The 26522-nt window shown below is 39.5% G+C and overlaps 2 protein-coding genes across 6 annotated transcripts in view; one reads left to right on the forward strand and one right to left on the reverse strand.

The window, feature by feature from the left end:
* The window catches only part of HENMT1 (HEN methyltransferase 1), a 31773-nt gene extending 21045 nt beyond the window's left edge, over window positions 1-10728 (forward strand). The window contains exons 6-7 of the mRNA XM_069090481.1: window positions 6576-6753; window positions 10203-10728. Coding sequence (XP_068946582.1) covers window positions 6576-6753; window positions 10203-10607 — 583 coding nt within the window. The 3' untranslated portion in view covers window positions 10608-10728. The remainder of the gene's footprint in view (window positions 1-6575; window positions 6754-10202) is intronic.
* A 5018-nt stretch (window positions 10729-15746) lies between these two features.
* EEIG2 (EEIG family member 2) overlaps window positions 15747-26522 on the reverse strand; it is a 78754-nt gene continuing 67978 nt past the window's right edge. For all 5 annotated transcript variants that reach the window (XM_069090488.1, XM_069090485.1, XM_069090484.1 and 2 more), the window contains exon 11: window positions 15747-20267. In XM_069090488.1, coding sequence (XP_068946589.1) covers window positions 20225-20267 — 43 coding nt within the window. In that variant the 3' untranslated portion in view covers window positions 15747-20224. The remainder of the gene's footprint in view (window positions 20268-26522) is intronic.

Consider the following 26522-nt stretch of genomic DNA (forward strand, 5'->3'; position numbering starts at 1 on the left):
TGGTCCCCCTACACTCTGCAGGCCAGGAGCTGAAGCTGCCACGTGGAGGTGGCTGCTCCTCAGCCCTCAGCGGCTTCTTGTCCCAGGGGCAAAAGCCGAGGCACTCCAGTTACTGGGTCCCAAAGTCCACACTGCACTGACCTCTCACTTTGTCCTTAGCATCTATGTGTTGACAATTCTGGACCGCCACAGCTGCTAGTGATCTGGAGTCCCTCTGGCGGTTGACTGGTCAGGCCTGCACTGGGGCTAAAACCTCAGAGTGGAGCTGGGCTCAACTTGGCTGTCCTCAGTGGGAGGTTAGCTTCTCTGTGTCATTTTGTGGGTTCTCTAGCTCCAAAGTTTGTTCAGAGTCCCCTTTTACATGGATTGGAGGTGGTGAGAGATGGAGCTGTGCGGAGGTCCTGTTTCTACCCCGACATCTTGACTCTGCCCAATTATGGTGAATCTTTAATAAACTCTGATTTTCTTTGGCTGAGAGAAGACTTGAGTCAAATTCATTTGGCAGAGCCAGCATGCTGGTGTTTTGGCATCTTGGGCTCCCAAAAACCTCAACACAGTGACATTAGCCTTCTTGCTTTTCCTGCAACAAGACTCTATCTCTGGACTCCAGGCATTTTTTAAAAAATATATACATATATTTGAATATTTGATTTTAAAACTTTCAATTCCAGATTCATTCCCTTCCCCCCCTGCCACCCACCACCACTGGGGAGACAAGCAGTTCAGTATAGGTTGTACATGTGCGGCTAATGCAAAAACAATAACATAGTAGATGTATTGTAAAAGACTGACTATATTTCCCTCCCTCCTATCCCACCTCCCACTTGTTCTATTCTCTACTTTGATCCTGTCCCTTTTCAAAAGTGGGTGCTTCCCACTTCCCTCTCCCCCAGCCTGCCCTCCCTTCCATCATCCCCCCTCACATCCCCTTCCCCCCCTATTCTCCTGGAGGGTGAGATCCCCTTTTTAGTGTGTATTTCCCTCCCTCCTCAAGCCAGATTCAATAGGAATAAGGTTGACCCATTCCCTTTTGCCTTCCTATTCTTCCCCTCCATTGTAACCATTTTCCCTTGCCTCTTTTGTATGAGATAGTTGCCCCACTCTATCTCTCCCCATCTCCTCTCATTATATTCCTCTCACCTCTTAATTTCACCTTTTAAGTATCATCCCTTCCTGTTAAATTGGTCCCGTGCCCTCTATCTATGTATACCTGTAAACTTATATACACACATTCACATATGTATTCATATGCCCGCATACCCTCATATAAAGACATATATATTTCTAATCCCTTCAACTACTGAGAAAAGTTTCATAAGTTACAATTATTGTTTTTCCATGTAGGAATGTTAATAGTTCAACTTTGGCCAGGTGGCTCAGCAAGCAAGAGCACCGGCCCCAGTGCCGGGATGACCCGGATCAAATCTGGGCCCAGACACTCAGCACCACACCCAGAAACAACAACTGGCCGTGCAGCCCCGAGCAAGCCACTCAACCCTGATTGCTTTAAAAAAAAATAGTTCAACTTTGATAAGTTCCTTATGATTTCTTTTCCCTGTGTACCTTCTCATGCTTCTCTTGCTTCTTGTATCTGAATGTCAAATTTTCTATTCAACTCTGGTTTTCTCAGCAAGAATGCTTGAAAGTCCTGTATTCCACTGAATGACCATATTTTCCCCTGAAACATGATACTCAGTTTTGCTGGTTAGGTGACTCTTGGTTTTAATCCCAGCTCCCTTGACCTTTGGAATATCACATTCCAGGCCCTTCAATCCCTCAGTGTAGAAGCTGCCAGATCCTGGGTTATCCTGATTGTGTTTCCACAATATTCAAATTGTTTCTTCCTGGCTGCTTGTAATATTCTCTCCTTAATCTAGGAATTCTGGAACCTGGCTATAATATTCCTAGGAATTTTCTTTTTGGGATCTTTTTCAGGAGGTGATCGGTAGATTCTTTCAACCTCTATTTTGTCCTCTCGTTCTAAAACATCAGGGCAGTTTTCTTTGAGAACTTCCTGGGGAATGCTTTCCAGGCTCTTACTTTGGTCATGGCTCTCAGGCAGTCCAATAATTTTTAAATTATCTCTCCTGGATCTATTTTCCAGGTCAGTGGTTTTTCCCATGAGATATTTCACATTGCCTTCTATTCTTTCATTTGTTTGGATCTGTTTAACAGCATCTTGATTTCTCATAAAGTCATTAGCTTCCATTTGCTCCAATCTAATTCTGAAGAAATGATTCTCCTCAGTGAGCTTTTGAGATTCTTTTTCCATCTGGCAAATTCGACTTTTTAAGGCATTCTCCTCATTGCCTTTTTGAGCCTCCTTTGCTATTTGAGTCAGTCTGTTTTTTAAGGTATTATTTTCCTCAGTCAGGCTGTTGACTCTCATTTCATAATTTTCTTGCATTGTTCTCATTTCTCTTCCCAATTTTTCCTCCACTTCTCTTATCTCCTTCTTAAGGTCCTCTATGGCCTGTAACCAGGTTGTATTTTCCTTTGAAGCTTTTGGTGCAGGAGTTCTGACTTCACTGATTTCCTCCTGTTCCCTGCCTTGCTCCTTCTTATCCCCAAAATAGGAGTGTAATGTTGGAATCTTCTGTCTGCCTTGCTTCCTTTGCCTGCTCATTTTGCCACTCAATTACTTGACTTTTGGGCTTTTTGCCACAGTAGGACTCTGCCACCAGACAGGGGAGTTTTCGTCCCAAACGCTGGGGTTTTCTCAGCTGCCGGAGGTATTAGATGGGTGCCCTCTCTCAGGTCTCCACATGCTCTGGCAAGCTGGACACACACCCCAGGACCTCCACCCTAGACTGCAATCCAGATCCAAGCAGGTTAAAGCAAGAGCGATTACCCCTCAGACTGGTGCTTGGTCCCCCTACACTCTGCAGGCCAGGAGCTGAAGCTGCCAAGTGGCACTGGCAGGCTGTGCTGGCGTCTCAGCGGTTTCTCGCCCTGGGGGTAAAAGCCACTCACTCCCACTTCCTGGGCCCCAAAGTCCAGACTGAACTGGCCTCTCACCTTGTTCTTCGCATCTATGTATTGATAAATCTGGAAACGGTCACAGCTGCTGCTGATCTGGAGTCCCTCTGGCTGGCAGCTGGTCAGGCCCGCCCTGGGGCTAAAGCCTCGGCGTGGTGCTGGGCTCGGCTCCCAGAGCGTTGCGCTGGCTGATTCCTGCTGGCCTGCCGGCCTGCCGGGCTGTTCTCAACAGGAGGTTAGCTTCTCTGTGTCATTTTGTGGGTTCTGCAGCTCCCGACTCCAGGCATTTTCACTGGCTGTTCCCCATGCCTGGAATTCTCTCCCTCCTCATCTCTACCTCCTGACTTCCCTGGCTTCCTTCATTTTGCAGACAGAATTCCACTTTGTAGCAGAAGTCTTTCTCACTCTTAACTATCCTATATAGGGCTTGTTGTATACATTATTGTTTGCATGTTGTCTCCCCCATTAGACTGGGAGCTCCTTGAGACAATTGTGCTGCTTTTAATGACTTTCTCTCTGAAGCAAAGGCCCATCTTTGTAACATTAATATTCTGGTGATGTGGTTACCAAACATGGTGGCATGTACCAGTCTCCAAAGAATTTAAGGTTCAGGTCACCATGATGGCATTGGAGAGATGTGTAGACATGAACAAGCTACACCATATTTCCAGTGAAGAACTACACAGAAGTGGCAACATAAGAGAGATTCTCCAAGAAAGGAAAGTAGCCGGTCATAGGAGGTAGATAATCAGTCGTTTGCCCAGTCTGTGTACCATTGCCACTTTATGTTGAGATTTTGAAGGTGGCCCGTATAAGTTAAAGCCCTGTAGATTTGTGGGAGAACTTGTATAAGAATGAGAAGATGCCATGGGTTGGGATCTGCACTGCTGGAGGCAGCACCCACCTTGATCATAGATCCATCAAAGGGTGTGCAAGGATAGAAACAAAGGAACCCCGCCTCTAGGCATTTATTTTCAGTGTGAGCCTATGTGATATGTGTAGAAGAATATGAGGTAATTTGAGGAGAGAAACATGTTGGTGGAGGTAGAAATGAGGGAAGACTTTGTGGAGGTGATAGGTGAACTTTGAAGGAAAGCATGAATTCTGAAAGACAAATGGAAAGAGCGAGAGCAAGCACTGTCTAGGCTTGGGACGGCTTAGACGAGAGTGCATGGGGCTGAAAAGAGAGAGTCATAGACTTTCAGCCCTAGGAAGGAATAGGAATAGAAGAAGATGTGTAGAAGAAGATTGGATGTAGGGGAGGAAGATGATTATATCTGATGGAGGTTGTCATATTTGCTTTGTTTCTTTTGAATAAGGCTCTTAGATAATACTCTCATCAGTTGTCAATAATTCTCATGAGGTCAAATTTAACTCCTTGAATTAGAATCTTTTTCATATGGTTTATTATACATACTCTGTAGTATATCAACATTTGAGTCTGTAAGTTTTATTACTACCCTTCTTGGATATTGTTTCCTATGAATAAATGGTTCTCTTCTCTGTTTCCTGTGGTGTACTATCTCTGGTATTTGGTTTAGTAGATATATATGTGGGCAGTTTTCTTCTTTATTTTCAACTTAGAGCTTTCTTGATCAGATTTGCAAGTTTTTAAGGTGCATATTTTTGGATAGCCTTAATTAGATGTCATTCATCCCAGTTCAACCTGAAGTGATTATTAGCTGTTAGTTTTGATAAATCTCTCATCATATTTCATTCACATGCCACAGGAAAACCAGAACGTGCTATTCATGTCAAGTTACCGTGGTTGCCTTGAAGTGGTTGGTCAGGGCATTACCAATCACAAGAACTAACCTCTTCTTCCTAGGATATCTCCCCTGGTGGCATTGCCTTTCTGTGGAGCATAAGAAATTGCATTCTCCAACTCAATATGGTCACAGCCATCTACTAATTAAATAATTCCCAGGGTTTGTTGGTCCTTTCACTTCTGTCTCATTCCTCTCCTTTGCTGCAGTTGTGACGTGGGTTGTGATGCCCTTTTGCTTCTGTTTCCCCTTTGAAGCACTCGTTCTCTCTAAGCATTTCCTTTTCCCTGGAGTAGGTGCCAGACAGCCCTTTTTCCCTAAAAGGAAGACCAAGCCTGCATTTTTGACCACACTTAGCCATTAGTGAGCATGATAGAAATGAAAGCAACAAATTCCCTGCAGGCCATGGATTTCTTCAGATTTCTAGAATTTTTATACTAAGTTTTTCACCAGTTATCTGTCACTTGTATGTCAATTAATCAAATATTTAAGTGCTAAAATGCTGTTTTTCTTTGTCCTTTTGGTTCTCTCTGTTCAGTTTAGATAGTTTTCATTTGTCTATGACTGGATTATCTACCTAGTCGATTATTTTACCTCACTTGTGGCTTCCTACCCCCTGTTGTCAGCTGTCAAGGATTAAACTAGGTATTGTAGCCAGAGAGGAAATAAATAACTGAGAAAAGACAACCTTATGCCAGAAAAAAGTAGGGGTTTACGTGTTTGATGGTATTAGGTCATTGAGAAGGACCTTTCCTTTCCCCTCACCAGAAAGCAAAACACCCATATTCTATTCAGTCAGTGAGTAAAAACTGATTCGAGAACAAAGTCTTTCATTTGTTAGTTTGAAATGTGATTTAAACTGTACACCCCTAGAGAGAGGAAACATATTGGCTTCTGTTTATAATGAGAAATGAATGACTGGTCTAGAATTCTTTATTGAGCAATCTCTGATAAAGAATGAGTAGAGAGACTCTGTGAAGGCACCAGGGAGCCTCTGGGGCTGGGTAGGCTTGGATAAAGAACAGCAGGGCTCTTCAGGAGTAACAGTGGCTTATACTCACATTTTGCACTTAGAAGCTTAATTTCCTCACAGCTCTATGAAGGAGATAAAAGTATCAGCTTCATTTTTCAGACATTTGAAGTGGGCTCAGAATGGTTTAGCAACTTGTCCCTGGTCCTATGACTGGCAAATAACTTGGCCAAGAATGAAACTGACATCTTACTGCAAGTTCATTGTTTTCTGTCACACACCATGCTGCTTCTCCAGAAGGCCCAAGAAAGAAGTCAGAGCACTAAAGACAAACTGGGCTTTTTGGACAAATTCTTAGGCCTTTGTGTTTGACTGCTTAAATGACTGAGTCATTGTTATCTACTGCATTTCAAAGTCAAATATAAATTTTAGATAGGCATTGTGTTTGATCCGCACTGTTTCCTCTTTTGGTGTGAATGATTTATAGTTACCACTCTTAAGGTATCAACCTGATGTCATTAGCCTTTGGGGAAAAAAATGATCTCCAGGTTAAGTAGTAAAGCATTATTCTTTTGACAATTTGCACTTTGAAGCATTTTATAATTTGTCTCATGTACATATTGTGTGTATATATTATATATCTATATAGTATACACACTGTTTAGTATAGATGTATATTTAGAGCTATCTATATGAATGAAACTTCAGTTTTTTTAAAACTTCGTTCACTTGAAAAACTATGCTATTTCAGAAAGAAATTTCTTCTGATTAGACTTATGGACCTGATATAATTTGATCTTGTGTTGACTAATTAAAGTATATAACTTGAAAGAGATAATAATTTGTCTGTTTCCCTTTAGGGCTTTAGATGCAGCCAGATGCTACGGTTATTCAGTGGAGTTTACTGGATTAGGGGAGCCACCACCTGGAGCTGAGGCTGTTGGGTTCTGTACTCAGATAGGAGTCTTTGTGAAAAATAAAACAAACACTGTTGAATCTCTACACGATGAAAAAACTGTAGAATGCACTCACACAACAGTAAGTGTTTCTTAAAGAATCTTAAGATGAAATGCAGACTTACTAATGATCTTTGTAGGAAAGAGTGTAAGGCTAAGAGACTTTCAAAATGAAGTGTTGTTTCCTCAACTCAGCAATAGAGAATAATTTTCTCAACTACATATTTGATTAAAAAAAAAAAGTTGAGCCCCTTGTTAGTACTAGAAAAGATGGCTGGGATGTTGCTGTGTTTAGGGTGGGTTTTCTTGTGTCACCTCCCTGACACCTGAATCAATTGTTGTTCTTGTTAACCAATGTAGGGGATGGTAAAACAAGCTTGGCAAAGCTGAAAAAGCTAGTTAATGCTAAGCAGTGTGATTTTTTTTTTTTAGTTCTAGCTTACTGATGCTACAGTGCTGGCCTATTTAGACTGTAAAATTAGCCAACAATCAAGAAACATTAAATGCCTTTGTGCCAGGCCTTTGTACTAGGACCTGATGATACAAAGACAAAAAAAGACAGTTCCTTTCCTCAAGGAACTGTCTACTGGGGGTGGGGAGGGTGGTGGTGGGAGGAGATAGCATGCACATATGAAATTGAAAGGGGGAAGATACTTGAGGCAGTGAGGAGGCTGTTGCAATAGCCCAAGCAGGTAGTGATAAGGACCTAAGGACCTCATATATTTGTGTGAGTAAATAGAAGGGAATGGCTATGAGAGAGGTTGTGAAGGTAGAATGGCAAAGCTTGGCAACTGATGGGATTGGAGGTTGGGTAGTCCGAGGGAAGAGTGAAGGGTGACCCAAAGATTGTGAATCATAAATGACTAGAAACATGATGGTACCTTCGAAACAGGGAAGCTGGAGGTAGAGACAGGTTTAAGGGTAAAATTGTGAAAATTTTTTTATACATGTTGTTTGAGATGTCTTTGGGACATTTAGATATAGTTACCCAGCAATCATTTGGTACTGTGGGTCCAGGATTCAGGAGATTAGAGCTAGATAACTGGATTTGGGCATCAGCTGCATGAAGAGAACTGAACAGATGGGAGTAGAGGAGCTCATAAAGAGGGCACAGAGAAGAGAGACCAGGACAGGGCCTTGGGGTACTTTCATGTAGGGGGTGGAATATGGATAATTTAGCAAAGTAAACGTAGAAGTCTTTAGATCAGGAGAGAGCAGTGTTACGCACAGGGAGATGAGAATACCCACAAGGAGGTCATCAACAGGGTCAAAGACTACAGACAGGTCAAGGGGTGGGAAACCTGAGAACAGGCCTTCAGAAATGGTTGGCCAGGGAGAGGCTGGGGGCCAGATGGAATGGAGGTGAGAAGTGAATACATAGTTATCCACATCTATTCTTGTTTCACTACTGTTTAAAAATTAAGTATTCAACTAATTTGTTTCGATAAACTGCATCTAAGTGAATTTTGGTTAATTCTGCTTTTCTTTGAATTATTTCATAAAGGTCTGTTTGTAATTCTTCCTATTGCTCATACTTGTTCATCTGAATTATATTATAGTAGGCATGGAAGTGTTAAAGTGGGGATGGTGCTAGACTGGGAGTCAGGATACCTGAATTTGAGTCCTACCTCACTACCATGTTTCCCCGATAATAAGACACTGTCTTATTAAATTTTTTGGACAGAAAAACACCAGAGGGCTTATTTTCGGGGGAGGGCTTATTTTAATGAACATTGACAGCAATTTTAATAAACAGGTAAATGTGAACAAAAAAATGTACCTTTATTCAATAATGAATTCAATAAAGAACAGGATGATGTGCTCACTGCTGCAGCTCTGATTGGATGCAGCTTAGAGCGCGGTGTGCGTTTCACGGGGGGGGGGAGGGGAGGATGGTGCATACAGAGGGTATCGTAATGTAGCGTGTAGCGCAGGGGATCACCTTCACCACAGTAGCAATCTCAATAGGGCTTATTTTCGGGGGAGGGCTTATTTTAGAGGAATCTTACACAGTAAGGGGAGGGCTTATTTTCGGGATAGGTCTTATCAGGGAAACACAGTAGCTATGTGATCCCAGGAAAGTCACCCTCTCATAGCCTTCAGGTTCTCTAGAATGAGAATGCTTACTTCACAGCTGTTTTCATTATTATTATTTGTGAATTATTATATGTGAAGATAAAATAAGAATTTAAAACACTTTACAAATCTATAAAACTGTATAAATGTTATTATTCTGTTACATCACTGAGTCATGGTTTATTTATTCACTCCTCTTGTTGGGCATGTAAGTTTTTGCCAGTCTTTAGAAGTTACAAATAATACTATGAGAATCTTTGAACAGAGCATGCTTGTTGTTGATAAAACTCCCAGAGTATATTCCTAACAGTGGAATTGCTGGGTCAGAGGCAGCTATTCATTTTCTTGATATCTTCATTGCTTCAACTTGGCTCAGTAATCCCATATTTTTGATAAAACTCTTCTGGAAGATTTACACTTTAAAGCCACTGCTTCTAAATGTACATTAAAAATTGTGACTTCCCACAGGTGTCAGGGTAAAAAGTATTGTGAAGAAAATATCCTCTTTCTTTTCCTATTCCTTTCCAATAGACCTTAAAAATTAAATGAGTCTTTAGTCTGCTTGATTGGATTATCTCACATTTTAGAATTTCTGAAAATTTAAATATAGTTCATTGAAGGCAGGGACTGTCAGTTTTTGGTTTTTGTATTTGGTTTGTGGGATTTTTTGTTGTTGTTATTTGGTATCCTCTGTGCTACCTTTTTAGCCTTAGTATATGTTACTCTCCTTAACACTAGGTTCCAGCCCACCTGCCTTATTACGTTCTATCTCGTCTTCATGCCTTTGCTTGGGCTGTCCTGCTTACTTGGAATACATTCCCTCCTCACCTGATTACTCAGAATTTTTTTTTTAAGCAATTGGGGTTAAGTAACTTACTCAAGGTTACATGGCCAGTTATTGGTGTGGTGCTAAGTATCTGAGCCCAGATTCAATCCCCAGGTCATCCTGATACTGGAGCCGGTGCTCTTACTCAGAATTTTGAGCTTCCTTCACGTTTCAGATGAGTTGTAACCTTCTATGCTCGCTGCTAGTGTTTCACTGTCACAAATTTATACACTTTGTTTATTTTATATTTCACTTACATGCTCCCATTCTTACCCCCTCAGTAAGCTCCTTGAGGACAGGGACCATCTTAATTTTTGTCTTTATATCCCAAGTGCCTATCAGTCCACATAGTAATTAAGCATGATATAAATGCATTAGGGGTGCTAATAAATATTTGTTGAATAGAATTAAATAGCCCTCATAAAGTTCTTATGATGTCCTTCAGGAGATTAAGATTCAACTAATAATATTTTATATTTTTCCCCCATTTCTCTCTAGAGTACAATCGTTTTATAGTGTGGTTTTGCTTAGATTTTTTTTCTTGATCAATGTGCATGTGCACACGCCTGTGCTTGAAGAACATCATTTGTGTTTCAGAATAGTATCTGAAATTTTTTTGCTCCCTCCAGGTTGGTACAGTGATATATCCAAGCCTGAAGGAAGAAAAGTACCTGCGGAAGGCAGTATCCAATGAAGTTTTTTCTCAGATCTTAAAAATGAAGAGAGTTCTACTAGAGAATCTCAAGATAAAGAATGACAGTGATATTGGTGATGAGCTTGAATTTGTCATGCCTGAATGTGATGACCCCACTGAGGATACCCCCAAACCATTCTGTATTGAAAATGTATTTTACGTACCTCTGGAAAGGCTTTTTTCTTCCCCCAAAATAAGACACCTATGTGGTGACCTTGAGACATTAAAAATGCTAATTGCCGATGAAGTGATGCTGAGCAGTGACGGCTCTTCTGTCACCATGAGCATTGCTGATGAAGAGGACTGTGATTTGAGTGACAGTGATGGGGATGACTTATGATTTGGGGAGGAAATATGCTGGTGATGGCTCTGAGACTTGCCAATGATGGGGATGACCATGAAGATCACTGCTAAGTCATTGTTGTTTTCACAAATTCAGGGAATTAAAAATCTTAATGGGGCTTTGCTGGTTTTTTTTTCTCTGTAGGACTCTTAGGACAATTTTATTAGTTTGAGGTTTGGGGTTAAATTTAAATTATTGACGTTGTAAACCAGTAGTGCCAAAATGAAATAGAAATGGAGCCCTTGGGGGCTACATACTGACATAGAACATACGTAATGGTAATATGTGGTTTTTTCTGTCATTTTTGTCTTGTTAAATATGTCCCAGTGACATTCAATCTAATTGTTGGTTTGACACCTCTGGTTCAAACTGCCTTAGTCTGACTCTCCTTATCAGAAACACATGAGCAGAAGCACCTGCACTTTTAGATCACAGGGCTAGATTATGCCCTTCTGTGCTAAGCATTAATGACAAAAATATATCCCTAGTGAGAGAGACATTTTTTTCTTGGAACTCGCAGGGTAGATGTTACTTAACCCATGCCAAGGCGATCTGGCAACCCTGTTGGAGGATTTATCAGCTGCTTTTCTGCCTTGCCCTTCTCCCACCTGTGCCTGTAAAGGCCTGTTGTACTTCCCTTCATTTTGTTTTGTCGTCTATGGAGCTAAATGGAACCCTGCTATCGAGTTCTCAAATGGTCATATATTGGAACATTTGCACAATTATAAGTTGGTGCTTTTGATTATGAAAGTTGAGGAAAAACTGAGGGAGATGAAGGGACGAGGAATCATGGGTTTGGGAAGTAGGAAGCTTAAGTATGTGAGGGAGCAGTACAGAATGTAGGGGGAGGAGGAAATGTTACAGCATCAGCCACCCAAAGGCTAACGTGAGATGGACATTGAAGTGAGCATTCTTGTAAAGGGTGCCCAGCTTCAGAAGGGTGCATTTTCCTCCAGCACTTCCTTCCTTCCTTTTAAAAGCTTTTAATCTCTGCTGCTGGGCGTCCTGTTGTGTCTCCTGATTTTCTTAAATTTGTGTTACAAGAACCATACTGAAAAGGGACAGGGATTGGACCTCACTGAAGGAAAAACACCCTTCTTTCAACTTCCTAGAGTGCAATTTCACCTGTATGTGTCAGACCTGAGAGTTAATCCAGGCCTTCCCGGCTCTGCTTACTGAGCCACACCGTCTTTGCATCAATTACATATGGGATTTCTTCATTTTCTAGTGTCTCACAGCAACCTGGTGTTCGCTTTATGCACCCTGACTGGATTGTAGGCATAGAAACAAATGTGGTGTGCAGAAGTCAGACTCGGTGTCAGACAAAAACCAACAGCAGCCAGACTTGTTCGCTTGGGAAAGTCGAGGCTTGTGCTGTCAATCTTCCGTGCTCTTATTAAAATGTAAAATGACTTGAATTTACCTGTTCAGTCAGGAAAGTAATACTTATACTTACACTAATTTGGAAGAGACATACCACATGTAGGCTTACTGGAAAAAGTGGAAACCAGAACTACCACCCAGGACTCTGAGCAGGTGCCTCAAGGATCCTAGAAGCTTCCAGGTGCATAAGATTTCATAAAGATTCTGAGTTGAAAAGTAACTTGGAAAACGTCTAGTTGAGTCTGTGCTTAACAAAAATATTACTGCTACAACAGCTTTTTAATCCCGGTTGAGTGGAGCCCTACTTCCCAAGAGAGCCCATTCCACTGCTGAACATCTCTGACTTGGGAAGTTCTGCATAGCAAGCCCAAAATTGATCCTTTGTACTTTCTATTGTGCTATTGTCCTCTGGTACCAAGTAGAAGCAGTAATTCAATTCAAATAATGCAAGGCTTGTGCTGAGGATACAAAGTCAGTCATCTAGGAGATTAAGGTCTTTTGGGGAGAACCATTTGTAAATATGGGTAAATGAGATACTTTGTGGCAGGATTAGAACACTAATAAGAAAAGAGAGAGAACCTATAACAACTGGTTCATAAATTCGGTTTAAAAGGATTCTAAGCAAAGGATGCTAAGAAGCTGAGGTAAAAGATGCATTCCAGCCTGCTGAAAGGCACGGGGACAGTGGCAAGGCCCGCAGTGCATAGAGCATCAGGCCTGGAGTTAGAAAATTTCATCTTTGTAATTTAAAATCTGGCCTCAAACACTAGCTGTGTGACCCTGGACAAATCACTTAACTCCACCTCACTTTAACCTATAAAATGAGCTGGAGAAGGAAATGGCAAACCACTCCAAAGTGTGCAAATAACTTTTTATTATTTATTTTTAGTTTTTAACATTTGCTTTTATAAGATTGAGTTCTAAACTTTCCCCTCTTCCCTCCATTCTCCCTCTCCCCAAAATGGCATGCAGCCCGATACAGATCATATTAAAAGTATTTATTTCCACATTAGCCATATTGTGAAAGAACAAAAGGGAAAAACCATGAGAAAGAAAAAAACAAAAGAAAATAGTATGCTCCTGTCTGCATTCAGTCATGAGTCTTTTGGAATTGCCTTGGATGATTGCATGACTCAGAAGAACTAAGTATAACAAAAGTTATGGCACACTTGCTGCTGTTACCGTGTATAGCGTTCTGGTTCTGCATGGGTTCAAGAAGAGTCAGACACAACTGCAAAACGAATCAAACATGAAGTATGTAGTGGAATAATGTGAAATGTTTTGGAAAAGCAGTTTGGAGCCATATTATGAAGGGCTTTGAGCGACAATGAAAGGAGATTGTGTTTAATTCAAAGGCAACAGGGACCAACAGAAGATTCTTGAGGAAGTGAGTGATGTTTTAGACCTGCACTTTATTTAGGAAGATTATTTTGTCTATCTGTGGAAGGTGGATTGGGGAGGGGACACCCTGGAAACTACAAGCTGTCTTTCCTCAATATATCTGGTTTATCTTTGGTCTAACCTTCAGCTCCTGAAACAGATGCTGCCATCAGCCACTCTGGGGACTGCTACTAACATTAGTGGGAACTCTGGATCTTAAGACCAAATTTCACAAGGTGGTCGTCACCTGTTCAAGGGCAGGTGAGGAAGGAGGAAGGAGAGGAGGAAGCACATTTCTCTATACCTTCCTCCCCTTCTCTCTCCCAGGACAGTACGTTCTCAGAAGTTCTTAACTATTGGATTCTACCACCATTCACTGACATGCTGCTGCATAAGCATCATTTTTAACTGGCTTGTATTACAGACAAGGCCAGTGGCATCTTATTTCAGCCAATCATAAGATATTTCCTGTGTTGTATCATCTGTCTTTATTCAATGATTAGAACACTTTAGTCTTCCTAAAGTGATTTATTGTTCCTTTGATTTTGCTGGGTCTTCTGGTTGTATTAACTGGGGGTGGAGCTACACTTTCTTGTATTCCACTGATCTGTTTTTGTTTTGGAGAGGGGAAGGTAGGACAATTGGGGTTAAGTGACTTGCTCAAGGTTACACAGCTAGTTTTTTTTTGTGTGTTTTAGGTGTCTGAGGCTGGATTTGAACTCAGGCCCTCCTGACTCCAGGGCCAGTGCTCTATTCACTGTGCCACCTAGCTGCCCCACTGATCTCTTAAAGAAAAAAAAAAAAAAATATATATATATATATATATATATATATAGTGATGTTTTTGGCCTTTTTTTCAGTCACCATGCTGGGTCAAGTAAGTAGACTCAGGAGAACAATACACAATGATTAAAGTGTCAAAAAGAAATTGAACTGTGATTTTAAGGACAGATGTCTACCCTCTAGAACAGATGATAAAGCACACTTCTCTAGATGGAGAGATAGGACTCACCTACATCCATGAACTAGATGCAATATTGCATACACTCCACATATCTGGAACATGTGGTCATTTTGTAGGTCATTTGCTTAACAGTTTTTTCTTACAAGGGAAGTTTCAACGAAGCTGTCAAATGGAAGGATTAGGTTTGTTTTAGCTCCAGAGGACAGAATGAGGAACTGGTAAAAATTGCACCTGCAAGTTTTGTTTTAATGTAAGGAGATGTTTCCTAAGAAGTAGACTTGTTCAAAAGTGAAATGGGCTGCTTTGAAAGGTGCAGGCTCTCCTTCCCCACGCTTCTTCAAGTGGAGAATGAAGATTGGGGGTGTTGTAGAGTGGATTGTTCTTCAGTTGTGGCCTGCACTAAATGAACTTTGAGGTCCCTTCCAACCCTGAGGTTCTTTGTTTCCTTTTACCTTTGATGTCTTGGTTTTCTAGATTTTTAAATGCACAGCAGCAAGAGGGACTGCCTTCAGAATCCCACCCAATACTCTACTTCTCTGTGCTAAGAATTTAGGGTATAATTCTTGATCATGTAACAGAAGTGACTGAAGGGACCAGGGCATGTTTTCCTTCTCTCCTCCCATCACAGGCCTGACCCATGCTCTTACTGCCATGTGCACACAGTCACCATTGCTATTTGAAGAGAGGGCAGAGAAATCCCTTTCCCTCCACCAGAAATTGGGCACTGGATGAGGTCTCACAAAGAAGCCACCTTTAAAAGACATTGGAAGCTGTTTCTCCTAACCTTTGTAGTTCACTGAAGAGGCAGTTCTTCCTGCTTCATTCTTCAGCTTTCTTGGATATGGATTCAGTCACAAGGAAGGATGGACAACAACCAGTCAGGAGTTGCTGGTCACCCATGCCCTCTAGCAAGGGGCCAGAGTGCTTGCTCAGCCCCATCATCATTAGGACACACACAGCCAGGAGCATAACAATCATTCTCTCAGATAACAGGTGTGCATAATCCAGGGGTAGGGAATCTTTTGCCTGGAGGCAACATGTGGCCTTCTAGGTCCTTGGGTGTGGCCTTTGTTTTACAGAACAAATCTTTTTATTAAGGGGGTTTGTTCTGTGAAGTTTGGATTCAGTCAAAGGGCTGCACTTGAGGACCTAGAGGGCCACATGTGGCCTTGAGGCCACAGGTCCATTCAATACCTATCCCTATGAATAAAACTGGGTGAGATGATCTGGAGAGGGCTGGAGTAGAAAGCTGAAGAAGTAAAATGGTAGCAGTGACAACTACTCCCCATACATTTTGTCTAATGAAATAAAAGGAAAGCTCTAGGAAAGAAGACACACCTTGGTCTTCTATAAATTTAGACTCTCACTTCCCAATTTTCAGACGTAAAGAGAGAACATCTCCCACTCTATTTATATTAACATACCAAACTTTAAGACATGATTTTTATTTAACATGTGTAAGACTCACTTTTACATTATTACAAATACTTTACGATAAAAAAAAATCAGCTGTAAAAAAAAGGGGGACGTTTTCCTGGATTTATCATTGTACAATTTAAGCACAAAAATATTATATCTAAGTATGAAGGTCATTTTCCAAGTATCCAAGCAGAATACTTATGGACTCACTTCATCAAAATACACTACACACATATGTATAGATACTAATTGATAAATATTTTCACAATTAATAAAGTACATCTACCTCTTTGGGTTTGTCTTTCCACAGATTTTGTTTCTTTCCACAGATTTTGTTTCTTTCCACAGATTGAATTAACCTTCAAGAGGAAGGGAACGTTGCCTGTATTCATTTCCAAAGAACAACCAAATGGAATTAGCTACAAAGTGCCCTGCTTGAGTAAAATTCCACCAGTATTTTATTGGCAAGATATTTCTGGGTTTTTATAATAGAAAGTAACCACAGAAGTCTGGAAACAAAGTATACATTTTCCACAGAATTTAAAGCCTTTGCCAGTTTTGATCTCTAGGGAAACTGGCTTAAGACCAGCCAAATATCTACTTTATGCTTGCTGTGTCGTCTTATTTAGGAAAATCCCATATATTAGGAGATTTTTCCTGGAGTGGACTTTTAAGGTAGGTTTACTATATGTCCATTTCATTAGTGCATTTTAAAAGGTTTAATAGATTGTTAGTACAAACTGGTACCTGAAAACTTTTTTGGACACAGTGTGTCAGGTCTGAGAGTAAGAGGCTGAGAATTTCTTATCAAGAATTAACAACTAACGATAGTTTTGTTAACTGAATAAACAAAAATTAACACTGAATCAAAGGTGCTTCTTCCCATACTAAGCTATTAAGTTATGCACAGTATCTCATAAACAGGGTAGAAGAAAATCAAATTAGTGACTTTCCACATGATGCACCATCCCACAGAAAGTCTGGACACACTTATTATTCATTGATAGCAAGGAACAATCATTAGATATTATAAAGATCACACTAGACTTTGTCAGGAGGAGATGAACTCCAATAGTGTCTTCTATTAGAATCCCAACCCTTTGAGTTAGAGATGATCTTGTCCAGTCCTTTCATTTTACAGACAATTTGATACCCAGAGAGGAGACTTGCAAGACCAGAACTAAAACCCGACGTCAGCTGACTCCTATTCCATTTTACTAACACCATATTGACTCAAATGTTTATAATTATATTAAATCCCTGATTATTTGGAAGACATTCATTGCTATCTTATTTGAGCATGTTTTCATTTGAAGGCTGGGGGGATATTTACTACTTTCAAGCTACTATGAGGTTGAATTTAAAGGCTCCTAGGTGTTCTTGGAGCCAGAGGGCAGGGTCTGAATCCTGGCTTAGATACTGAGTGTGTGACCTTGGGTATGTCACCTCTTGGGCCACAAGTTTCCTCATCTATAAAATGAGGTAACTGAACTCTAAGGCTCCTGCCACCTCTACATAAAAGCCAAGCATTGTCAGAGGAAACCACTTTGGTTATTAACATTATTACTGGCATGTCCCTGGAATGAGATAAAATGATAGACTTCAGTGTTTGTCCTGCTAGAATGTCAGATTCGAAAGAGTAATTCACATGTTCATTTAGATCTTTTCTGATACACTCCTCTGAAAGAAACCATTTTAGTTTTTTCCTTCATCTTTACTTACGTCTTTCTTAACATTCCAAAACATACTTATATTCCTTAAGAGTGTAGTAATGCCCTTCTTTGGGACAAAATCAGAAAAAAAGGAAAAAAATCTCCCTCTTTCAGATTTCCAAACCTTCTTTGGTTCTAAGTATTTAAAATTTATTTTTTAATGTTTAAAAATCTATTAAAACCGCAACTAGTTCTTAGAGTTAGATCTTCTAATTGTAAATCAGAATAAAAATTAGACTTGTGGCTTCAAATATGCTTGATGACTACTGTGATATTCTGAGGCAACTGGAACTCTAAGTGAATCAAACTAGAAAAGGAATGCAGATGTTTAATCAGACATTAAATAATTCAAAACTTGTAGCAAGACTGGAAAAAAATTGTTTTTAAATCCATGAATGCAATACTAATGGAACATGAAAGAGAAGTAAAATGATGTTACAGGCTTTCATTGAATTCAGCTCCTAAAGGCACTTACTTGCAAGTGCTTTTTCCCTCTCCTAATTAATGCCTATATTTATTAAAACATTTTCCAACTTTACATTGGACAGTTCCAAGATCAAGATTTACTGGTAGCTTTGGGATTTTTAAAATAAAGATATGTTTTTAGTTTTCCCGTTTCTCTCCACACTTTATTATTATTTTAAGCTAGTATTGCACTATGGAAAAACATTCTGGCTCTCATCTTCATACAACAAAGCCAACAGATATAATTCCAATAAAAAATATAACCTAGAAACAATATTTGGGCAATAGAAAAATAAGTTTTTCAATGTTATGCCATTAAGAAATAGCTCTTTTTAAATGATACTTTTGGTTCTCTATTAAAATTGTCCTTTACTTTCTTTTTTATAATATATGGGACAGTCTATATGCTGTTTGCAAATAACTTTTTCTCACTTTTTAAAATAAGCTTTCCTCATTAAATCTCAATGATTGCTGCTCTGAAAAAATTTCTAAATAATGATTCAGGAAACTCAAACCCTAGTCATTCTAAGTATTCTTTAACAACTATCACTTCCCCTTTATTTTTAATCTGCAATGGCAGGGAGAATATTCATTCCAAGATTTTCCTAAACTAATGAAATCACAAGCCTAGTTCCACCTACCTCCACAATTCCCTCCCTCACCCCCAAAAAACCCCAACAAACCCAGCCCAGGCCCTATACTTAAAAATAGCATTGGGCCAAAGTATCATTAAGCAACTGCAGAATGCATGTACGAACAATGGAATACCAGAAAAAAACATTTAAGCCCTACCATTTGCTGTTATAACTGCTCCAAACTTCTAAATACTAGGCTAAAAATAAAACTTGAATATTCAAATTGTTTTCATTTAAATAAATACTATAATTGCTCCCTAATTTAGTCTAAATGAAAATATTTTTGCCAAAAAGTTCTATTTGCAAGACATTTTGATGCAATGCCTTTCTTGGACACAGCATGTCAGGTCTGAGAATTAAGGGGCTGGCAATCACTCATCAAGAATTAATATTTTGTTACAGCAATTAAATGATTCATAATGAAAAAGGTGAAGCTCTTTCACATGTATGCTGCAGTATCAACTGCTACCACCCCCACCCCCCATAAGAAACAACTCATCCCATAAATAAGTGGAAGTAGCTACACAGTCTCTGCATTTTTTGATGTGGTTTTGCTTCGCCTCCTTTTCTCAAGGCACCTTTGGGCATGGTTAAGGAAAAAACTTAGTACCTGATCACAGAGGGCTGGTAGAAGAAACAAATCCACATAGTCAATGCCAAGCAGCAATCGGTCTGCTGTGTTCTATCCCATGTCGTGTTGGATTCATTTTCCAGGCTCACACAGAGCTGAGATTTTGTGCCAAAGGCCACCCTGGCTCCACTGAGATGACAGTTTTACTTTTAGTCCTCTGAGACTTTGCACCTAAAAACAGTAGACTCCATCATTCTGTGAGTTAAGTGAATGCCTAGCTGGGACAAGGTGACTTCTGGTGACCTAATATATTGGATGTTAAACTTCAAAAGCTTACCAGGAAACACTTCCAGAGTGGCTGTGCCCATGGCTTTTCCCTATCGATTAGCGAACAGGAGCAATACCATATACGAGAATTCGGTCTGATGGTGCTAATCCCACTCACTCCTCTTAACTTTTATGTACCTGTTCCTGGGCACTGCAGGTGTATTTATGTTTGACAAATTTAGAAGCAATAGATGGTTTGCATATTTAGATCACAGAAAAGCATTTTCCCTAAAGGCATAGAGCCATATTTTAAATTAAGCAATGCCTGGAAAACGGATGTCAATTTGGTAGTGATAGGTAGTATACAGGCAGAGTTCCTTGAAAAAAACTCTATTAATATGGGAAGAATTTATAAATTTGGAGTCTAACAGTCTATCAGTTAAAAAAAAAAGGGCTTTCTCCTTAAAGTCAAATTCCAAACATCACTGACTGTGAATATAGAAATGACACTTAAAATATATAGCCTTTATTTTCCTTTCCAAGACAGGATGTTTTCTAAGTAGAAAGCAAATATTTCACTAATATGTACATTTGCAACTTATGCCTGCACACGGCCCCTCACTGTGTAATGGTGCCTTGTACTAACTACCATGCTGAAGTGTCCTGTCATGGAACAAAGAGGCACTTTGAGATGAACAAGACAAACCAATGTTCATTTTCCTTTTTTACAGAAGAAACTGTTGGATCTTCTTCTGTGTACTTTCTCACAAGAGTTTGGGAAAAGGGACAGCATCTGAGATCCAAAGGAAAGCTCTGCATTAGCGTTTTATCACGACTTGTTCATAGGCACCAGATCCCACTCTGAAACAAAAGCACAAAATGTTATCAGAGAATTGTGGTTAAATAACCAGTGAATTGTAGCAGGGAGTAATGGTTAAAACAAATGAGTGACTCCACATCACACGCATTTTGGGAGGAACCTAACTTAGGCCAATCCCCTTGTAGTTTAGGTTAATGATATTAGAACAAAACTAGACACTTTTATGTCACTTAATAGTTAAAAAAAAAAAGCAATTCACTTAACCATAGCAGGAGAAAGATATTTAATGAGGATAGTCAGTAAAGACACCTTGAGTTGATTCAACTAGGTGACACTCCCTTGTCTGTAATCCACTAGCCAAATCTATGAGAACGAGAACACAACCCTTCTCCTATGAACCCAACCCCAGCAGGTAAAGAACTGAGGTCAGAAGTCTAAGCCTTTGGTTCACAGAGCCAACCAAGTCGTAAGGAATGTTTCAATACTTTTAAAGGAAGAACTATCTTAATCTGCATGGAGGAAGGAGTAAAAGATATTGTTCCTATCACAACATGTTTTTATGATGAATTTTCACACATTACTTAAAGATTTCATGAAAATAAAGCATGCAATATAATTAGTGGATTAATGTGTTTAAATTTCTACCAACTTCCACTCCTCTAATTCCATGTTCTGATTATATTAGACTACTACAAGAGTAGACTAGGTAGCTGCTTTTCCCCCTGGCTTCTTCCCTTTCCAAACTATCCTTCATATTACTGAAAGAATCTTGAGAAGATAGGATCATTGTTTTAGAGTTGAAAGGGCCCTTAAAAGGTCACCTAGAACATCATTTCACAAATAAGGACACTGAGGACCAGTGAGGTTAAAAGACTTGCTTAAGGACACACAAGTAGTGACAGAGTTGGGGATTTGAATGCAGCTCCTGATTCTGCGTAGCTAGGTGGTGTAGTGCAGAGACTCTGCACCAAGTCTGGAGTCAGGAAGGCCTGAGTTCAAGTCCAGCCTCAGACTCTTACTAGCTATGGGACCTCTGAGCAAGTCACTTCACCCTTTTTGCCTCATTTCCACATCTGTAAAATGAGCTGGAGGAGGAAATGGCAAACTACTTTAGGACCTTGGAGAAGAAAACCCTGGATGGGGTGACAGAGTCAGACACAACTGAAACAACTAAACCACCACCACCTCTGATTCTAAGTACAGCATCCTTTGCACTACACCACACTGCCTTCAAACATGGTTATACCAGCGTATGAACAGCAACAAGCAGGAACAGTGTCATGCAGTGGGAAAGCACCAGCGTGAAAATGCTGGATCCGTTCCTCACTCAATTATGTGAGCACAGGCAAGTCAATTCACTTGTCTGAGCCTCTTTGCTCATCTGCAAAGTGGGCATGATAATGCTTGTTTTATGTACCTGACAGATATCGCAAGGCTCAGACGAGATAAGCTTATGTGAAGCAATCTGTCAACTCTGAAGCACCATATAAATGTTGGTCATCGTTACTATTGCCGTCTTATTCTCAGTTTTTCATGAGAGATTTCAGCTAGAAATAGTCTTCGGCCAAGTTGGCTAGCCTGTTATGGGAAACTTTTCACTTGATATAACTTGGAAATGAATATATGGGATAGCAACATCTATTAAAACACCATTTTTACATTTTGGGAATCAGTAATTTGCCCAGGCAATTGTGGCAACAGCTTGGTTTGTTATGATGGTCTTTATTATGATGGCTGAATTCTTCAGGTTATTTTGAGGTCTGTATTTGTAGCATGGGAGTTTGCCACCTGCAATTCCATAAAAGATGTATAATTCTCATGTCTAATTTTAGCCACCAGGCCATATCTTGCTGGACTTTTGAAAGGCGTTAAATTTTTATAGCCTGCAGTGTTGGGTTACAGTCTCCACCATTTCCTCTCAAAATCTCTTTTGTTCACTCAGTCCAAGATTCTTAAGAATAACCCTCTGTAGTTTCTTGTGGCAGTGAGCTGGTCCTTAATTGATATCATAAATCCTGTTTCCACAAATAAATCACAACTCAGTCAATCTGTTGGATGGTTCTTTGTTGACATTGTTGGTGACTTCACATGGATGTCTCTCATTAAGAGCCTTTTGCTCCCTCTGTTCGACCTTAAGTCTCTCTTGAGAGGTAAGGCACTTTCAGTTACATTATACATATCCAGTGGTTTGGATCCACTAACCATTGCTCAGGGAAGTGAAGTCTACTTATAACCAAAGTATTTTTGTAGGGTTATGATCAGTTTAATGTGGTTCAAGAATGTCTATCCTTTTTAGCAAAGAAGTGTTAATTTTTTATACCTGTTCTAAGTTGAAGGGCCTTATGTTTTGTTAATATGGTCCAGATTTTTGTTAGAGAACTTTCCAAATTTGTGATGGTCCATTTTACAATTCTGAAGGGTGTATGTTAAGAACGATATTGAGGGGCGGCCAGGTGGCTCAGAGAGTAAGAGCACCGGCTCCAGTGTTGGGATGACCTGGGGATCAAATCTGGGCTCAGATACTTAGCACCACACTCAGAAATAACTGGCCGTGTAACCTTGAGCAAGTTACTTAACCCCGACTCTTTTATTTAAAAAAAAAATGATATTGAATAGATGTTAGTAATTTTTTTCCCCATTAAGTTTGATTTCAGAATGCCAGTCTTTTAACCTATCCCAACTACAGCCATTCCTTTTTTATCTCAATGTTGTTTTTTTTTCTTTTTTGCCTACATTAGACCAAGCTATTTATAGGTTATCTCAGTTGTTCATTATAACCTTTGGATTCAAGCAAGATCAAAATCTTTAGATTATATCTTTCCTTATCATATGTGTCTTACACTTACCAAGTCCAATGACATTTTGATAATGCTGGAGAAAGATTCCATAAGATAATGGTGTTTTAATTTTTTTCTTTTTGTGGAATCAAATAGCTTGATGCCATTCATATAAATCCAATAGTTAATATGGTGTTTAGGTCTGACTCTTTTATTTTGGAAGCCATATTCAGTTCTTTTTAGGAGATGACAGCTTTAAGGCTAAAAAGGACCATAAAGGGTTTAAAGTAGTTCGCTTAAAAATGCCAGATCTGTGTCAAAACCTTTGCAATAATAATCAATGAAGGGAGTATGTATGTTATGACCTTTTGGAGCAGTTTGTTTAATAATTAGTAATACCTTTTATATCACTGGACTTTGGGACACACCTTTTTTGCTCTTCAGCCAACATACTGTTTTCTTATTGTTCATATTTTTGTGTGTGTGATACAAGTTGAAATGCTTTGTATAAATTACATAAGCATGGAATTAGCCTGTATTTGGAGGATTCTCGTTCATTGAAAACAGCCATATGATGTCTTTTGTTAAGAAAGCTGGTATCAGCCTTACGTCTGATAGAAAGTTGGTAAAATACCTTTCTAGTAATTTACATAGTCTTGAGAAGTATTTGAGTCAATCATTCTGGATCTTGTCTAGCCCCACTGCTTTTTAGTTTGGGGGGAGAATAAACTAGTTTCCATCACTTCTCTTGGGGGTAACTTCTGTTGTTCATCATATATGAATATGGTGCACAACTCATTTCACATCCAACTTGCATTTTTGTTGTGTTGTACTTATTGCCACAATCCAGATGACTATAAATTTTCTACATATCCTTTGGGATTTCTCTCTTGCCTTTGATTTCTTTACTTCCTAAGTCCTCACAGTAAAGTTGTTGGTTATGTTCAATTGTTCTGAATGTATCACTTAACCTTTAGAACTTTACTTTCAATTGCTGTTTAAGTGAGATCTATGATTCCTAATGTGCTTTTGTTCTCTAAATTTCGTTCCATGTGTTTCTTTTTTTGTGCCTTTAATTGGGTAAATTTAGCATTCATGTTTCTCTTGCATGTAGCAGCTGCTGCTGTAATTTTCCAATACCTTTCCAAAGATCTTCAACAGTTCTTCCAAGTCACTTGTACCAGGACAGTGTTTGATGCCTAACTGCAGGGTTTTATTCCTTGATAGTACCATCTTTCCTTATGTGGTTTTTACTGTGGCAAAAGCTACAACATAAACTACTCTTGTAAATCTTGAAATGTTTTCATATTTTCTGTCGAATACCATGGAAGAATATTACCAGTAGTTTTCATGTCATCAAATTTAAAGAAGGCTTTTCAGATTTCTAGGTTAAGCATGCCCATCTCCTTTTCACAATCATTTTTGAGATTCTGGTGCTGTTGCTAGAAAGCAGTATGAAGTCCTACCCTATGTTGTTACTTACTTTCTCATGACCTTGAGGATGGGCTGGAAATTGATGGGGTTATTATCATTAACTTTTGCAAATCATAGGATCGTGGAAGGGACCTTAGAGGCTACTGAGTCTAAATCCCTTTTATAACAGATGAGGAAACAAGCAGGGAGAAGTTGAGTGACTTGCCCAGGTTGATACAACTATGGTCTGAGACATGACTTAAACCCACATTTTCCTGACAAGAAGCCCAGTGCTCTATCCACTATGCCATATTATCTCTTGTATCATTTCACCTTTCTAGACCTCAATTTTCCATCTGTAAAACGAGGGAGTTATATTAGTTGATCTAAGGACCCTTTCTACCTCTTAATCCCAGGATCCTGAACAACGTACAATTGTCTGGAAAGCAGCGACTGTCTTTTGTTTCTTTCTGTATCCCCAGCCTTTAGCACAGTGCCTGGCACACAGCAGGCACTTAATATATGCTTATTCTTTCATTGATAAATGAAGGTTTTAATTTCTTCTAGCCATGGAGTGGACATTCTCCAAGGCTCTGTCCTCAGATTCCCCCTTCACTAAATAATCTCTCTCTTGGTCATCTCATTCTGTGTGATTGAATCATCATTTCTATGCAGACAACTCCTAAGTCAGTCTCTTGAGCCCTGACCTGAACTCTGATCCTATATCTTCAACTGCTTGATAGAAGACTAAATGTGGACATCCCACCAGTAGATGGGGGTTTGGCATGGATATTGATCCAACAAAGGAGACAGAAAAGGAATAGTAAGACAGTGGAATCAAGAAGGAGCAGTGTTGTGAAAACCCAGAGAAGTGATCAGTCTCCAAGAGGAGACTGTCATCAGCAGTATCAAATGTTGCATGAAAGTGAAGAAGAATGAAGATTAAGGCTATTTTGATTGTCAATTAAGAGATCATTAGTAACTTTGGAGAGAGTAATTTCAGCTGAATAGTGAGGCTAGAATCCAGAAAATTTAGAAGAGAGTAAGAGGAGAGAAAGTTGAGGCACCAAGCACAGATGTGTTTTCAAAGACTTTGGCTGAGAAAGGGAGGAAGGATATAGGATGATAACTAATGGGATGGTGGCATCTACTGAGAGTAGTAAAGGATGGAGGACACTTGGGAGTCTTTGTAGACAACAGGGAAGGAACCTAGGGAGAGATCCAAGATTAGGGAGAAGGGGACAGTAGTGGGGACAATCTATTGGAAAAGATACAAAGTGATGGGATCAAGGATACATATAGAGAGGTTGGTTTTGGTGAGGAATATGGCCATTATTTCATTGCAGACTAGAATAATGGAAGAAATGGAGGAGGGATTCTCTATACCTTTCAGTAATTTGTGTAACTGTGCAGATGCAGTCTATAATGGAATAACTGTTGTAAAAAAACTGCTTATGCCCTTCGTCAAAGATGCCTTGGATGTGTGTGTGTGTGTGTGTGTGTGTGTGTGTGAACGTGTACATACATGTTATTTTCATTGGCAAAGTAGGCACTGGGAAAGTTGGTAAATGATGATATTATTTCAGTCACCTATTTGGGGTACTAATTTGGATAGAAAATTTTAAGGTCTTTTCCATTTCTTGTGCTTTCTGTTCCAATTCTAGTTTCAACCCTAAGTATTTTGGGGATAATTTATTTTCTCTCTTATCAAGCTTTCTTTGTATTTATTGCTTTCTCCAGCACTTCTCTATTCTGAGTCAACATTGTTCAAAATCTTCTGCTGTTTTTCTATGTAAGTTTATATTCTAAAATGTGTGGTGCCATTCATATTTAAAAACAACTGCCCCCAAAATCACTGGGGGCAGAAGTAGATTATAAGCTCAATATGAGGCAATAATAGCCCCCCAAAATTTATGTACTCTTAGGATGCATGAAAACAATGTGTCCAGAACAAGGTTGGTGACAGTCCCATTGGCTTCTCTTGTTGACATCACTTCTGAAATGTTATATACTGGAGATGTCAAATTAACATAGAAACAAAGGCCATTAAACCATAATATGGATTAGTGTGGACCATATAGTGACACATTTTTGTTTTTGTTTGGT

Source organism: Petaurus breviceps, unplaced genomic scaffold (assembly GCF_028583685.1).
Source record: "Petaurus breviceps papuanus isolate PSGF00001 unplaced genomic scaffold, PetGlider_PUasm1.0 186, whole genome shotgun sequence".
Taxonomy (NCBI): Eukaryota; Metazoa; Chordata; class Mammalia; order Diprotodontia; family Petauridae; genus Petaurus; species Petaurus breviceps.